A 14543-nucleotide genomic window follows, 5' to 3' on the forward strand; every position below is an offset into this window, starting at 1 on the left:
AATTTGTTGATAAAAAGGAACTAAAAATAACGTGTCAGATTTGTTCATCATAAAGAAGAAATAATTGAAGAGATAATAAGTATGTGTAATGATAAAACAATCTCAGAAATATGATTCTATTTCTACAATACAATTTGATGAAATAATTTAAAAAATGTCAATTATTAGATATATCCACTGTTGGATTTTCTTCATATTGAGAAGTGTTTATTTCAGTTTCTTCAATATTCTCTATTGGTGTAATAGAGTTCATTTCTAACATGCTCGCATTAGATTGTTCTTCTTCTAATGTGCTACCAGAATATTTGATGATGTAATTTAAAAACATTAAATAAATTAAATGAATTTTTATTTAAATTTATTTTGAATAATTTAATCTAAAATATGATAAATTATTTTTTAAATAATCAACAATTTAAATAGAATGAATAATAAATGAAATATTTAATATATGAAATATGAAAGTTAAATATTATTTTATTCAATGAAATATTAATTATTTATCATTTTTATTTCATTTTATTTTATTTAAATTACATTATTCTCATTAATATTCATTTCATTAATATTTTATTGTTGATTATTAATTAATTTGAAAATACAACATTGACTCATTCTTTCTTATTTATTTTCTTCTTTTTAATTTGCTCGAATATGACACATCTGAAACACCATACCAACATTAATACAATTCATACTTCTACTCTACTAGTTGTTATTTAGTTATATATAGTGTATTTGTAGTAGAAATGTATTAGGGAATGCTGCAAATGATGCAGCAAGAGAATATAGTAGAATATTACATGGTTGTAATATAAGGATCTAATAAAATGTGGGTATTACTAAAAGAAAATTTGTCAAAGTAATATAGTAGTAATGAAATGATTCCTTCTCCCATTCATAAAATAAGAAAATGTTTAAAATTAAGGTAGAAAACAAACAAAAGCTTAAAAAGAAGAATTAAGCAGAAGAAGTTTGAAAAAACCTTAATAGGAAAAATAAAACAAAGAAATACTTTCCTCATTTTGCAAGACAATCCTAAATGATAGGTTCAACACAAAGATTACTCTTTTTTTAAACAGCGAAGGAATGGGATTAGTCTCACCTAAGCTAGGAAGGATATATGAAAAATTGATTAACACTTAATTAACAAATTATTTATTTTTTTATCTTTTTCTTTATTTATTTTTCTTTCCTTTTCCAATGCAGGATATACAACAAATTTTATTGCCATTGTTATGGAGTAATACCTTGACGTCTTGTAAAGAAAACCAAACAAGAAATAGAAATACAAGGTTTAATGTCAATAACAACAATAAAAGATATTACGATTATAATAAAAGATATCACAATTATGATGAAAGAAATACCAAGAGAAAAGGGGTTAAAAACAACAAAGACAAAGAAGAACGAATAAGAAACAGGATAAATACTGGAATAATAATGAATATACAAACAATAGACATAGACGGTTAACAATAAAAGAGATCCATGAAAGAATAAAAGGAATAACAAGTAAATGGGAAAAAGGAGAATACGAAGAAATACTGAAAAAATACGAAGGTAAAAGAAAAAGATGGTATGACATTCTCCAAGAAGTATATGCAACAAGAAAGAAAAAGATAATTGAGAGAACTAAAGAAGAAATTAAGGAAAGAACAAAAGGATGGGAAGAAGAAGACATCCAAGCAATTGAAATAGAAATCAAAAGTAGAAATCCAATCAAAGAATTACAAGAAAGATGTAAAATGGCTAAGATAATAAATGAAACAGAAAAAGGAAGAAAAACACAAGAAGAAAACAAAGAAGAAACAAAGAATGAAGAGGAGAATTATAAAGAAAAAGAAGAAATTAAAGTACTACAAAAGCAAATTAAAAAATTAGAAGAAGAAATTAAAGAATATCAAGCAAAAAGAATGGAAGAAGAACAAACCATCTCAGAGAAATGATAGAAAAAGCAAAAGAAATAGTCAGAAAAGAATTTGAGAAAGAAATAGAAAATATGAAAAGAGAAATTAAAAAGGTGCAAACAAATTATAATGAAAAGAAGAAAGAAAATGAAAAACTAACAGAAGAAAATATAAAATTACAAGGTGAAATAAATGAGATAGAAGGAAAATCATGGAAATGAATAACAAAGAAGAAACCATTCGAAGTCTGAAAACCACTAAATAGAAGTTACAGAAGGAAAAGGATGAACAAAAGGAGAAAACAGAAGAGCTGAAGAAAAAAGGAGAATTACTGGAGAAGAAGAGTAGTGTATTAGAGGAAAAAGCAGAAGTACTAGAGAAGAAAGTTGAGGAGCTGAAAAGTGAAATAAGAGATAAAGAAAAACAAATCTCTGAAATTCAACAAGCAGCAATAATAAGTCATGAGATTGCAGAAAGAACATGAGAAGAATTAGATAACACCCAAAAAGAAAATGAAACACAAAAACAAATAATATCAAAACAACAAGATGATATTGAAAATTTTATTTCACAGAAGGAACTAGAGAAGAAGAAAACGATGACACTTATGATAAATACACAACCAGTAATGAGGAAAGCATCATCAGGAACGATGGAGATGAACGAAACTACTCCTATGAAAAAGACAGTAGTGGAAATAGAAGAGGAAAGCAAAGCACTGATTGTCAAAAAACAAGAGATGATAATCAGACAAGAAATACAACAAAAGAAAGAAATAGAAATTTAATTGAAGTGTTGTATTGTTTTGCAATTAATTGGTTAAATAAGAAATTATATAAGAAATTAAGATGGGAACAAATAGAAAGTATAATAAAAGTGATAAACATCAATGTCAATAATGAAAAAGAATATATTAAATATATTAAAATATCACATAAAATAAAAGAAAGCACTAAACAATACATTAAAGTGAAAGTAAATGATATAATAGAAGGAAGAGTAGAGTGTAATTCAATAATAAAAAACATCATATTAAAGAATAACTCTACAGAAATTGATGAAGAATACCTTAACACTCTCATCAATAAAGTGAAAGAAATGAAAGTAGAAAAATGTTCAAACATTAATTACTACTGGAAAAGAAAAGAAGCTGACCGATTAATAAAGGAAATTAATAATAGATGGATATTGTCATGAAGCAGAATGCAGGAACTGCAAGATGATATGAAGATGATTTCAATGATTATGCACCTCTATCTCCAAAATAAAATAATAAGAAATAAATTTGATGAAATAAAAGAAATCCTAAAGAAAATTAATAAAATAAAAGATCTAGTCAAGGGAAGGAAATGGTACAGAATCAAGTGCATCATGAAATTAAATGAACATGATGAAGAAGGAATTAAAGTCAAAGCACTAGAAAGAATAAAGTACCTAAAATATATGATGACAATGATCAAAGAAAGAATTAAATTTAATAAGGAAGAAATAGTCAGAATCAATACAAATAAAATCATGTTTGATTCTAATAAGAAAATTAGAATAAGGAAGAAAGACCCAAAAAATGAAATATACAAAAATAACGATATTACATTAGAATATTGGAAATCGTTATATGAAACACAGGTGAAATCAAATAAAGAGAATTGAAAATAAAACAAATCACCTCGTGGAATGAAAGATATAGAAATTATGATAATGTCATAATAACATTAAATGAATTAAATTTAAGTATAATGAGAATAAGTAACTGGAAAGCACCAGGAATAGACACTATATATGGGTATTATTGGAAAAGGATGTCATCATCAAGAGAAATCATTCTCAATATCTTCAATGAATGGTTAAACTTCATTCAAAACATCCCATTAGATATGATAAGTTGAAGAACTTTACTAATCCACAAATTGATATGAATGATGTCACTAATTATCGTCCTATCAGTTGTACAAATGTAATAATGAAAGTATTTACTTCCATATTAAAAGAAAAGATTCACAGAAGACTTAACATGAATAATGAATCATTTAAAATCAGTAGAAACCAATTGGGATGTAAATTATAATCTTTAGCTGCTAAAGAAGGAATAATTAATAGTTATATGTTAAAGCAGCAGAAAGAAGAGAAATACCCAAAATATGTGAAGTCATATTATGACATTAAAAAAGCATATGACACAGTCAACCATGAATGGGTAATTGAATCATTAAAGTATTTTAATTATGAGTGTGTCATCATTGACATTATTGAAAGTATGATGACTAGATGGAAGATATTCATCGGTTATAAATTTAATGAATATCTAGGTAGTATTAAATTAAATAGAGGAATTTTACAAATGATTCCTTATCAAATCTACTCTTCATCATTCAGATGAATGTGATTTCTCAAATCATCGAAGAGAAATTCCCAAAAGCAAATCACACTTTATATATGGATGATTTGAGAATAATGACAGAAAGTAATGAAGAAATGGGAATAATCCACAATGAAATTAAAGAAATAATAAGTGGAATAGGGATGGAAATGAATGAGAAAAAGTCAGGAATGGTATTAAAAACATTAAAGAAATACCAAATGGAATGCAAACATCCCAATCATTGAAGGTGAGGACTTGTATAAATACTTAGGAATATGGCAGTCCGACGAAATTGATGACACCTTCAATTGTAAAACCATCAAAGAAAAAATGAATCAGAAGATGGAAGAAATAAACACTGATGAAAGTAGTAATAGAAGATATATTACTAGAATAAACAATGAAGTAATCCCTATCTTCAGATATTCAGCATCAGTTGTAAATTGGAAAATCACTGACCTAGATAAAATTGATTTGGAGATAAGAAAATATTTAAGAAAGGCAAAATACATTGTTGAAACTCCAAAGATCGGTTGTATGTCATTATAGAAGAAATGGGTGAAGGATTAATAAATATAAATGATGAATATGTTATTGAATTAGTAAGAACAGTGATGTACTACTGTACCAGAGAAAGTGAAATAGGAAATAATATATTAGATAGATGGTACAGTAAGAAAGGAATATGGAATAGAATTCAAAACACTAATTCATAAAATAAATGAAACAAAAATAGAAGAAATAATAAATGAAGGGATAGAAAAGAAAAAAGAAAAAGAAGTAGTAATAGAAATAAAGAAATTATTGACAAATACATCAAAAAATGGAAGTGTCATCAAATAAGTGGACACTTCAGAAGATGGTTTGAGTCAAAAGGAGTAGATAAAACTACTACAGTGAAAGCATGGAAATCCATCAATATTAAAAAGAATGCATTCCTACAATTAACTAAAATGCAAGATGAAGCAATATTTTGTGTGTATAGAAAATCAAAAATAATGAAAAATGAAAGATTAAAATACTCCACACTTTGTAAAGACAAGATAGCTACAGTAGAAGACATTCTACTATCTTGTATTTATCATAATAAATCACAAATGGAAAAATATGACAATATTTGCATTATAATATTGATTAATAAGAAAATATACAGGAAATAAACAATATAAAAAACCCCCATATGAAACAATGTTCCAATATAAAGACATCACTATGATATTGAACAAACAAATAATTCCTAAAAGTGATGGACAATACCACAAAATACCAGACATATATGTATTAGATAAAAAGAATAAAACTAGTCTATTATTTGATATGACTATTGTATTATCACAATATTAATTGAGTGTAAATGAAGAAAAGAAATAAGTATAAGGAATTAAAGAATATTCTAATGAAAATAGAAAAATTAAAAGATTTCAGAATAATTCCAGTAGTAATCTCAATAAATGGATTAGTGAATAAAGAAAGTATCAGATTAATTAAAGAAATAAAAATTGACATTGACATCGAGAAAGAAGTAAAAAACATTGTCATAAAAAACATGATGGATGTCATTGAATACTGCTTCAATCACAATCAAATATACTCCGTAGAGTTGCTTGAAGATGAAGACGAAGGGACGGGATTAGTCTCCCCTAATGCAGGAAGAATAGAAGCTAGTTCTAATAATACTTAATTAATTGCTTATTTTATTTAAAATTGTAATAATTGCATAATAAGACATAATACTTCCTATACTTAAAAATTAACAACTGAATTAAACAATACTCAATTACCAAACAAAATTTGAACAATACACAGTTGAACATTTATTCTTCAAAATATCTTTCTCTTTTACTCCTCCTTCCAGTTTTCTCAAAAATCTCTAACATCTTCTTTATTTTATCAACTTCTGAAGAAAGAAGAGAAGGATTTTTTACAGCGATAATTGTTTCGTTTAAAATATTTAAGAATTTGTAGATTGATGTGAAATCGAATTGGTTCTTGAAGAAATGACGCTGAATGAATTTGAATAATTCCGTCTGAAAATATTCAGAAGGTTTATCAAAAAATTCATTTAAGATGTTTTCACCAAATAAACTAAATAAATAAATAACGAGGAATCATTACCAAAAGAAATTAATAAACACAAACATTACATCATTCGAATTTTCTAAATTAAACCCCTTTACTTTCATCAGAACATATCGTAATCCAATTCTTCTTATTGTATTATCTTTCCAATGAAGAACTTTATTTTGAATATCACTGACAACCAAAGGAACACTATATGATGATGTAATGGGAATAATTGCAGTTGATTCTAATGATTGTTCAATAACTTGTTTTAATTCAATTCGTAATGAATTTACTGAGAAATCACAAAGAGCATCAAATGGTGATACTTTAATATCAACAACACAATCAATTGAACCAACACTAATCAATGCCCATGGAAATGGTTCTGAGACCAGTGCTTTATTAAGAAAATAAAGTGGAACTTCCTATAAATAAGTAAGACAAAAATAAGATAAACATTTTTTATTGAACAAACCTGTGATGATGCATTAATTTTTTGTTGTTTACACAAGTCAAGTAAAGTTGCCTCTTCAGCTCGAAGAACATCATCAAACCTATCACATTTAATTTTAATTGCTAAGTCAATATCAAAAGTATCATTATTATCAAGATCTCCAAATAAAATTGTTCTTACAGTACTTCCAATTAATTGAACATTAGTTAGTTCAATTTCAAATTTCTTAAACATTTCCAGTAATAATTTTAGAAATGACTCTAATGTTGTTGTTATTGATTTGTAACTATCTGTTACTATATTAGGTGATATTGTCAGTTCCATTTCCATCAATTCTTGAATAAATGATATCCGGTCTAGCTTTACAATAGATTCAAAATCATCTTCATTACTTTCCCTTCTTTCCATCATTCTTCTATTTAACTTTTTATTTCCAATTTTTTAAGATTTTCAAGTTCTTTTGAGAAAGAAAAAGAACTTAACTAATAAAGAACTTCAAATTTTTTTATACAAAAAATCATAAAATATTATTATTGTTTTTTCCTTTCATTTTTTCTTCAACATAATCTCGTGTCAAAATGAGATCCAAAAAATGATTAAATCACACAAATGAAACTAAATCTTATTCTCAAAACCTTTATATTAAAAGAGGATCAATTAAGCGTGAACAGAACTAGCAATACCAACTTTCCACATTCTGATCTTGTTATCAACGTGTCCTGTGAAAATTATGTCTTTAGTAGCAGAGAGACAAATAGACATACAACTACTTGTCTTCATAAATCCAACAATTTCTTTATCTTTAATAGCAACAACTCCAAGCTCAGTAGCAGCAAGAAGAGTGTATTGTTCTGGGTTTTCAGCAAAGACAATTTGATAAACTTGGCAATTAACAGCAACATCATAAAGGAATTCATAAAGTCCAGTACCATTATTAAGAGTCCAAAAAGCAATATTACCATCTTTACCAGCAGTAGCCATAATTGATCCATCTGGGGAGAAAGCAATGGTATTAATAAATCCAGTATGATGGGTAATAGTTGATTCTAATTTGCATGATTGGTCAAGAGTCCATGTTTTAATTTGATTATCCCAACCAGCAGAAACAAATTTGTTTCCTTTAGCATTTGGAACAAATCTAACACATGAAACCCATTCAGAATGAGAATCAGTTTTAACAGATGCAACACATTTACCAAGAGTATTCCATAATTTAATAGTTTTATCACGTCCACTTGAAAGGATTTTAGTATTATCAGCAGAAAAAGCAACTGACATAACATCACTTTCATGTCCAACAAATCTTCTAACTGATTCCATTTTAGTAAGATCCCAAAGTCTTAAAGTATGATCCCATGATGATGAAATAGCAAATTGTCCATCATTTGAAAGAACAAGATCACTAATGAAATGGCTGTGTCCATGAAGTGATTTAGTTGGAGCGATAATTTCTGGTTGTGCTTCTGAGTTTGTATCAATTTTCCATGTCATAAGAGTTTTATCACGTGATCCTGAAACAAGAGTATCAGCTTTAGTTGTAGCAATAGCAAGTGCAGTAACAGCACCATTATGTCCATTAAGGGTAGATTTAAGTTCAAAACTGATGTTCTTGTTAGCCATGAACAATGAAGGATTAATGTGATAGGGTTGAATTTTTAGTTTTTTATTTTTTAATTTTATTTTTTTTATGAGAAAAAAGAAATTATAAAATAATAAAAAATTTATTATAAATTATAGTAAATGATAAATTATCAAATAGATGATTCTATGAAAAGTTCTTCTTTAAGTAGAACGAAAAGAAGAGAAAAGGAAACAGAAAATATGATTAATCACTTTGTTGAGGATAAATGACAACACCAGATACTGAAGTTATGTCTATGTTACGTGCACATCCACAAGGATGTTTAGAAACAGATAAATCTGATTTTATAATAAAAGCAATTGAAAAAATTAAAGAAAGAAGTTTAGTTGATGTAGATTTACCAATGTTTGTAAGAATTTAAGTTATCAAAAAAGTAATTTAATAAATAGATGTTTTGTTATAGGAGTTGCTAAACATCCACGAACACATGAAAAAGTATTAATAATTGCAATGAATGGAAAGAGACATAAGACTCATATTCTTAAATTTTATCTTGTTTCATCTAAAATGGAAATGTCAGTTTATTGTTATTTTAAATTAGAAGAACAATTTCATGGAGGAGTTGATATTAATGATTTTTCATTATATACAGCATGTTTTAGTGATAGTTTAAATGGGATAGTTGTTTTAGAAATGAAATGTTTGTTATTTTATTAAATTTAATAATAAAATAAACTATACAATATAGTTTATTAACAAAATAAAAAGAGAATTAATAAAAAAAGCGTATTATAAAACATATCTTATTATTAATCAAGCTGATAATGGTAGAATGGAAGAACTTATTCCAGTAGGATATAATGATAATAAATTTATTGGACAAATAGAAATTATGACACAAGTTATTGATAAAGAAACATATTTTATTATGCATACACAAGATTCATTATGGACAGTGTCTATATCAAATGGTTTATTTTCTAAAAAGATTCAAACATATAATTATCCATTAGGAGGAGAATCATGTTGTTTTGCATTAAGAAGTAAAAATGGAATATTAATTGTTACATCTAAAGATGTATATCAATTAATACCATTTCAACCATTAATTAAAACACAAGCAAAATATCATGCATCATCACTTAAAACATTTATTGAAATGTATACTCGTTATAGAAAATTAAATGAAAAAGGGTCTTCAATTTCAACTTCATTTATTAAACAAACAAATGATTATTCACAATTTATTTCAACAACAACATTTCCATTAATTGAACCACAATATCTTTGTAAATTACCAGAATCAAGAATTAAAAGACCAATAATTAAAGTAGTATTATTAGATGATATTTATTATTATATATTTATATTAAAAGCTATTGTATGGATTTGTAATGATAAAGGTGTTCTTCATTCATTAGATCCAAAAGGAAGTCCATATGAAAGTATATTTATTGATTCAGACTTCATCTTTTTTGTTTCAGATCAAAGAGTTTCAATTTATGATTTTCATCCAGGTCATTCACCCATTTTAGTAGAATCAATGAAGTCATTAAATACATCAAATTTATTACATTTAAGAAGATTAGATACTAATGTATATATTGATGATAATACATTCAATCTATTTCAATTAGATTATAATCCTCATTTCTTTGTTGAACATCTTTATTCTCCTTCTCCTTATAGGTCTACTTTTCTTCATTTATTATTTCAACATAATGTAACATTAAGTCAAACTAAAGATGTTCCTTTTACTATTGTTCCATTTTTACCAATTAAATTTGAAAATATTACTGCAGATTATTTGATTGATTTCTTTACTTATGGTATTCCTGCTGAAATACGTTGTTCTAAATTAAAAGGACTTCCACCTCAACAAATGGAACATTATTTTCAGGCATTATTTTTCTTTCCTATTTCATATGATGTTAAAAGTATTAAAGAACAATTAGAAATTTGTGAAATAAGACTACCTTTATTTGGTCGTTTACCTACTGAAAAAAAAGAAAGAATTAGAACTCCAATGGAAAGAAATATTTGGGAAAAAGAATTTAAGAAATGTTTAAATTTAATTTTCTTAAATTCTTTTTCTGTTGAAGGTCAAAATTTAAAAGGACAAGAAGAATTTGTTAGAAAATATGATGAATTATTAAACCATTGTATCTCTCATTGTTATACTAATTTTGATAATTACTTAAAAGAAAAATATAAAAATCAAATTGGTGTTGAAGAAGAAAAACATACTTATAACCTTATTTTAGAAAAAATTCATTTTTATGCTTGTATCGAAGACTGTCTTCATCAGTTCGGTTTACAAGCAAGACAAAGAGAAACTGTTGATGCTTTAGTTATTGATGCATATCATGTTTTACCTTTTAGAGTTTTTACACAGTGTGTTTTAAGTGGTTGTTTAAAAATTTCTCCAATGGCTTATTGTACTATTGTTAATTCTATGCCACCTACAAGTCAGAATAGTGACTTAGAAAAATTATTTAATTGGACTTTATGGAAAGAAATTCCTATAAATGCTAAAAAACCTATTAAGTTTGTTCTTTCATTTTAATATTATCTTATAATTTTAATAAGTCTAAAAGTCAATATATATATATTGATGTACTAATGTAATAGAAAAGAAGCATTATACATTCGAAATGAGTGTTATGTAAAATATATTAAAAATTTACCTCCTCCTATTCATGAATCAAGTTTCTTTGAAACAGAAACAGATCCTGAAGTTCTTTTTAGAAGATCACTTTTTGGTTATTGTATAAGAACAAATTCTTCATCTTCAGATCTTCCAATCTCATCAGATGTCATCCAATATTTAATGAAATAAAAATCTTTCATTTTTCTCTAATTAATCTTCTTTCATTCCATATCAATCACACAAATTTTAATATTTACAATTTTTAATGGTATTTGATTATATTATAATTAATAGTATAATTATAATAAATATATAATAAAAAAATATAATAAACTTGAGAGGAACTCAAAAGAAAAAAAACCCTAAAAGTCAGACAATGGTTGTAGTCCCAAAGACCAGAAAGACCTATTGCCCAAGATGTGATAAACATACACCTCATAAAGTTTCTCAATATAAAAAGGGAAAAGATTCACTTCATGTCCAAGGTAAAAGAAGATATGATCGTAAACAACAAGGTTTTGGAGGTCAAACTAAACCAGTCTTTAAGAAGAAGGCTAAAACAACTAAAAAGGTTGTCTTAAAGATCGAATGTACTAAATGCAAGTATAAGCTCCAAAAATGTTTGAAGAGATGCAAACATTTTGAACTTGGAAATGAAAAGAAGGACAAATAAGAAATTATCTTGTTCATTTATTCTTGGTTTATAAAACATTTTTTTTTTAACAAAATTAGAGTGATAAAAATTGTTTTATGATTTTTTTTTTCTTTTATTTTGATTATCTTTGGCAGTTTAAAGAATAAAAAAGAAAAAAATTGAAAAAAAATCTTTGAAAAAGTAACAAGTGAATAGATGATTGAGATTATTTTGATGATATGGTGTGTTATGGGACGATTCATTGTTTTCTCTAATTCAACAGTCTTTGTTTCTGTTTGTTTAAAGAAGATAGTAAAAATTATAGAATGAAAATTAATAATAAATAGAATAATAATTTAAAATGTCATGAATGTCCTAATTATTCTCTTAACCAAATCAATGATATTGAGTATAGACCAACTACTTGTAATAATGAAACAACTACGATTAATATGAAATTATTGGAGAATAGACCTAGTGGTGTTACAATGGCAATTTATAGTATAGATTTACAACTTAGTTATTCACTTGATTCATATGGATTACCATCATATATTGAAGTTATAGTTGGAGAGAATGAACCAGAGAGATATGAATTAGAAGATGAAGTTGTAAATGATGAATGTAGTGATTGTGTTAAAAATAAAGAAATTACATATTCACCTCCATATGGACAAATAGGAAGAGAAATACAATTTAGAGGATTAGGAAATATTGTATGTATTTCAAAGATAGAAGTAATACAATTTTTTACAATTGAAGCATTAAATATAATTGATTATTATCCAGTATTAGGACCAATAGAAGGAGGGACATATATTACATTTATAGGAAGTAATTTTAATAGTAAAGAACAGTATTATTGTTTAATTAATGGAATTAAAATAGAAAGTGAAAAAATAAATGAGCAACAAAGAAGTTGTATTACTCCAAAAAATAAAAATCAAAGTCAAATTGAAATTCAATTATTTAGTGAAAATTTTCCATTAACAGCATTAACAAATGTTACATTTGATTATTATGATGTTTTATTTGAAAGTGCAAGAATTTATAAAGATAATGAAGGATCTAATCAACAAATTGAAGTATGTGGAAAAGGAATAATTAAATCAAATAATATAGAATGTTTAATATCAAGTCAAGGAATTAATGAAACAAGAGTTGGAGGAATTTATTTAAATGAAGAATGTGTACTTTGTTTTTATAATACAGAAGGAATAACTACACCAATTGAAATAATTATTTTATTAAATGGACAAAATAAATCAAATAGTGTAATATTAAGAATTAATCAAAAAATAACATATGGAATAATTATTCTTATTGTTTTAACAATATTAATTATTATTCTAATTACAATTGGAATGTTTATTGTAATATACAGAATTTATAATAAAAGAAAGAAAGATAATATTAAAGGATGGATTAATATTAATGAATTATATTTAAATAACAAAATCTCTATTAAAACTAAAAGTGTTATTTGGATGGTTAGTTGGAAAGGTGTTAAATTTGTTTTAAAAGATCAAATGATTGATAATTCAAATGAATTTGAACAAATTAAAGAAAATATTAAAACAATAAAAGAAATTAGACATCCTTGTATTATTCAATATTTTGGTTATTCAATTGAATATCCTCATTTATATCTTTTAATGGAATTTATGCCAAAACATTCTTTATTTAATGTATTACATTCTAATTTAAAAATTATTCCAATTGCAACAAAATTTAGAATTATTAATGAAATTTCTAAAGGATTAGCTTATCTTCATGACCTTAATCCTCCTATTGTTCATGGTAATTTAAATTCAAATAATGTTTTAGTTGAACAAAATTATTCAATTAAATTAAGTGATATTTGTCTTGGATTTAATTTATCTTTAAATGATTCAATTCCTTGGAAAGCACCTGAAGTATTAACTGGTAATAAACCAACAACTAAATCAGATATTTATAGTTTTGGAATTATTTTATGGGAAATAATTACAAATCAAATTCCTTTTGATGATATTGATCTTAAAGATGATCTTATTCTTAATATTGTTCTTGGTCAACGTCCTCCTTTAATAAATTCAATACCTGTTCCTTGTAAAGAATTATTATTATCTTGTTGGAAAATTAATACTGAACGTTTAATTTCGATTGATGAAATAGTTATGAAAGTAGAATCGTGGAAAAATACTCAATTTTAATATTTATAATTTGTATTGTTGTTTTGTATTTTACTTTTTCTTTTATTGTTATTTAATTCTTCTTTCTTTTGTTATTGTTAAAATTTTAAACAAAATAAAAAAACTCCTTTGAAATAATATTCACTTTTTTCAACGTTATTGAATTTCATAAATTAAAACAAATTTTTAATTTATTAAAAATAAAGGTATATTTGTTATAAAAAACATTCTTTTTTTTTGTTATTTGTTTTTTATTTTAAATAAAAAGAATAATAAAATAAACTAATAAAAAAAAGATTTAACTAAAGGATATTTATGAAGAGAAAAACTAAGGATATTCAATATAAAATTAATAAGAACGCATTAAAAGAAACAAGACTACAATACGCTTATGATTCAAATGGAAAAAAAATGTTTCATGGTGCTTTTGAGGGAGGGAATGTCAAGGAAATAGATAAGATTGAAACTGAACAATTTGAACCAATGGGATTTACATACTTTCAGGGTGGAAAAGGAAAAAAGATTGAACTTGGAATTGAAGATATTGTTGATGATGAAGATGGGATTGACTTTAAACAAAAGGAAAAAGAGATTGAAAAATTGATAAAATCAGGAATGAGTTTTGTTGAAGCACAAAAATTTTTGAAAGACATCCAATGGGATGGAAAAGAAAGTATTATTGTTAAACGAAAAGGCAGAGATTATGAAGTGACATT

At 25.5% G+C, this 14543-nt stretch overlaps 6 protein-coding genes across 6 annotated transcripts in view, besides 3 other annotated features; 4 read left to right on the forward strand and 2 right to left on the reverse strand.

Moving 5' to 3' along the window:
• Positions 1 to 149: 149 nt before the first annotated feature.
• Positions 150 to 333: a repeat region.
• A 322-nt stretch (positions 334 to 655) lies between these two features.
• Positions 656 to 1162: a repeat region.
• A 31-nt stretch (positions 1163 to 1193) lies between these two features.
• Positions 1194 to 5960: a repeat region.
• Positions 5961 to 6083: 123 nt separating this feature from the next.
• On the reverse strand, positions 6084 to 7198 carry EHI_171270 (uncharacterized protein; the record flags this gene model as incomplete). The annotated part of the gene is made up of 3 exons (XM_644855.2): positions 6084 to 6354; positions 6409 to 6758; positions 6809 to 7198. The coding sequence occupies 3 exons, from the start codon at positions 7196 to 7198 to the stop codon at positions 6084 to 6086; spliced, it is 1011 nt and encodes a 336-aa protein (XP_649947.2).
• A 246-nt stretch (positions 7199 to 7444) lies between these two features.
• On the reverse strand, positions 7445 to 8407 carry EHI_171280 (guanine nucleotide-binding protein subunit beta 2-like 1, putative; the record flags this gene model as incomplete). Its single annotated transcript, XM_644856.1, has 1 exon — positions 7445 to 8407. The coding sequence occupies one exon, from the start codon at positions 8405 to 8407 to the stop codon at positions 7445 to 7447; it is 963 nt and encodes a 320-aa protein (XP_649948.1).
• Positions 8408 to 8634: 227 nt separating this feature from the next.
• Positions 8635 to 11208, forward strand: EHI_171290 (uncharacterized protein; the record flags this gene model as incomplete). The annotated part of the gene is made up of 4 exons (XM_644857.1): positions 8635 to 8774; positions 8819 to 9069; positions 9155 to 10916; positions 11001 to 11208. The coding sequence occupies 4 exons, from the start codon at positions 8635 to 8637 to the stop codon at positions 11206 to 11208; spliced, it is 2361 nt and encodes a 786-aa protein (XP_649949.1).
• A 187-nt stretch (positions 11209 to 11395) lies between these two features.
• Positions 11396 to 11692, forward strand: EHI_171300 (60S ribosomal protein L44, putative; the record flags this gene model as incomplete). Its single annotated transcript, XM_649472.2, has 1 exon — positions 11396 to 11692. The coding sequence occupies one exon, from the start codon at positions 11396 to 11398 to the stop codon at positions 11690 to 11692; it is 297 nt and encodes a 98-aa protein (XP_654564.1).
• Positions 11693 to 11887: 195 nt separating this feature from the next.
• On the forward strand, positions 11888 to 13848 carry EHI_171310 (protein kinase domain containing protein; the record flags this gene model as incomplete). Its single annotated transcript, XM_644859.2, has 2 exons — positions 11888 to 11947; positions 12001 to 13848. The coding sequence occupies 2 exons, from the start codon at positions 11888 to 11890 to the stop codon at positions 13846 to 13848; spliced, it is 1908 nt and encodes a 635-aa protein (XP_649951.2).
• A 294-nt stretch (positions 13849 to 14142) lies between these two features.
• EHI_171320 (uncharacterized protein) overlaps positions 14143 to 14543 on the forward strand; it is a gene marked incomplete at both ends in the record, with an annotated part of 739 nt that continues 338 nt past the window's right edge. Inside the window, one exon of the mRNA XM_001913885.1 lies at positions 14143 to 14500. Within this exon, the coding sequence (XP_001913920.1) occupies positions 14143 to 14500 (358 nt within the window). The remainder of the gene's footprint in view (positions 14501 to 14543) is intronic.

This window comes from Entamoeba histolytica, genomic scaffold (genome assembly GCF_000208925.1).
Source record: "Entamoeba histolytica HM-1:IMSS scf_1104750518867 genomic scaffold, whole genome shotgun sequence".
Taxonomy (NCBI): Eukaryota; Evosea; order Mastigamoebida; family Endamoebidae; genus Entamoeba; species Entamoeba histolytica.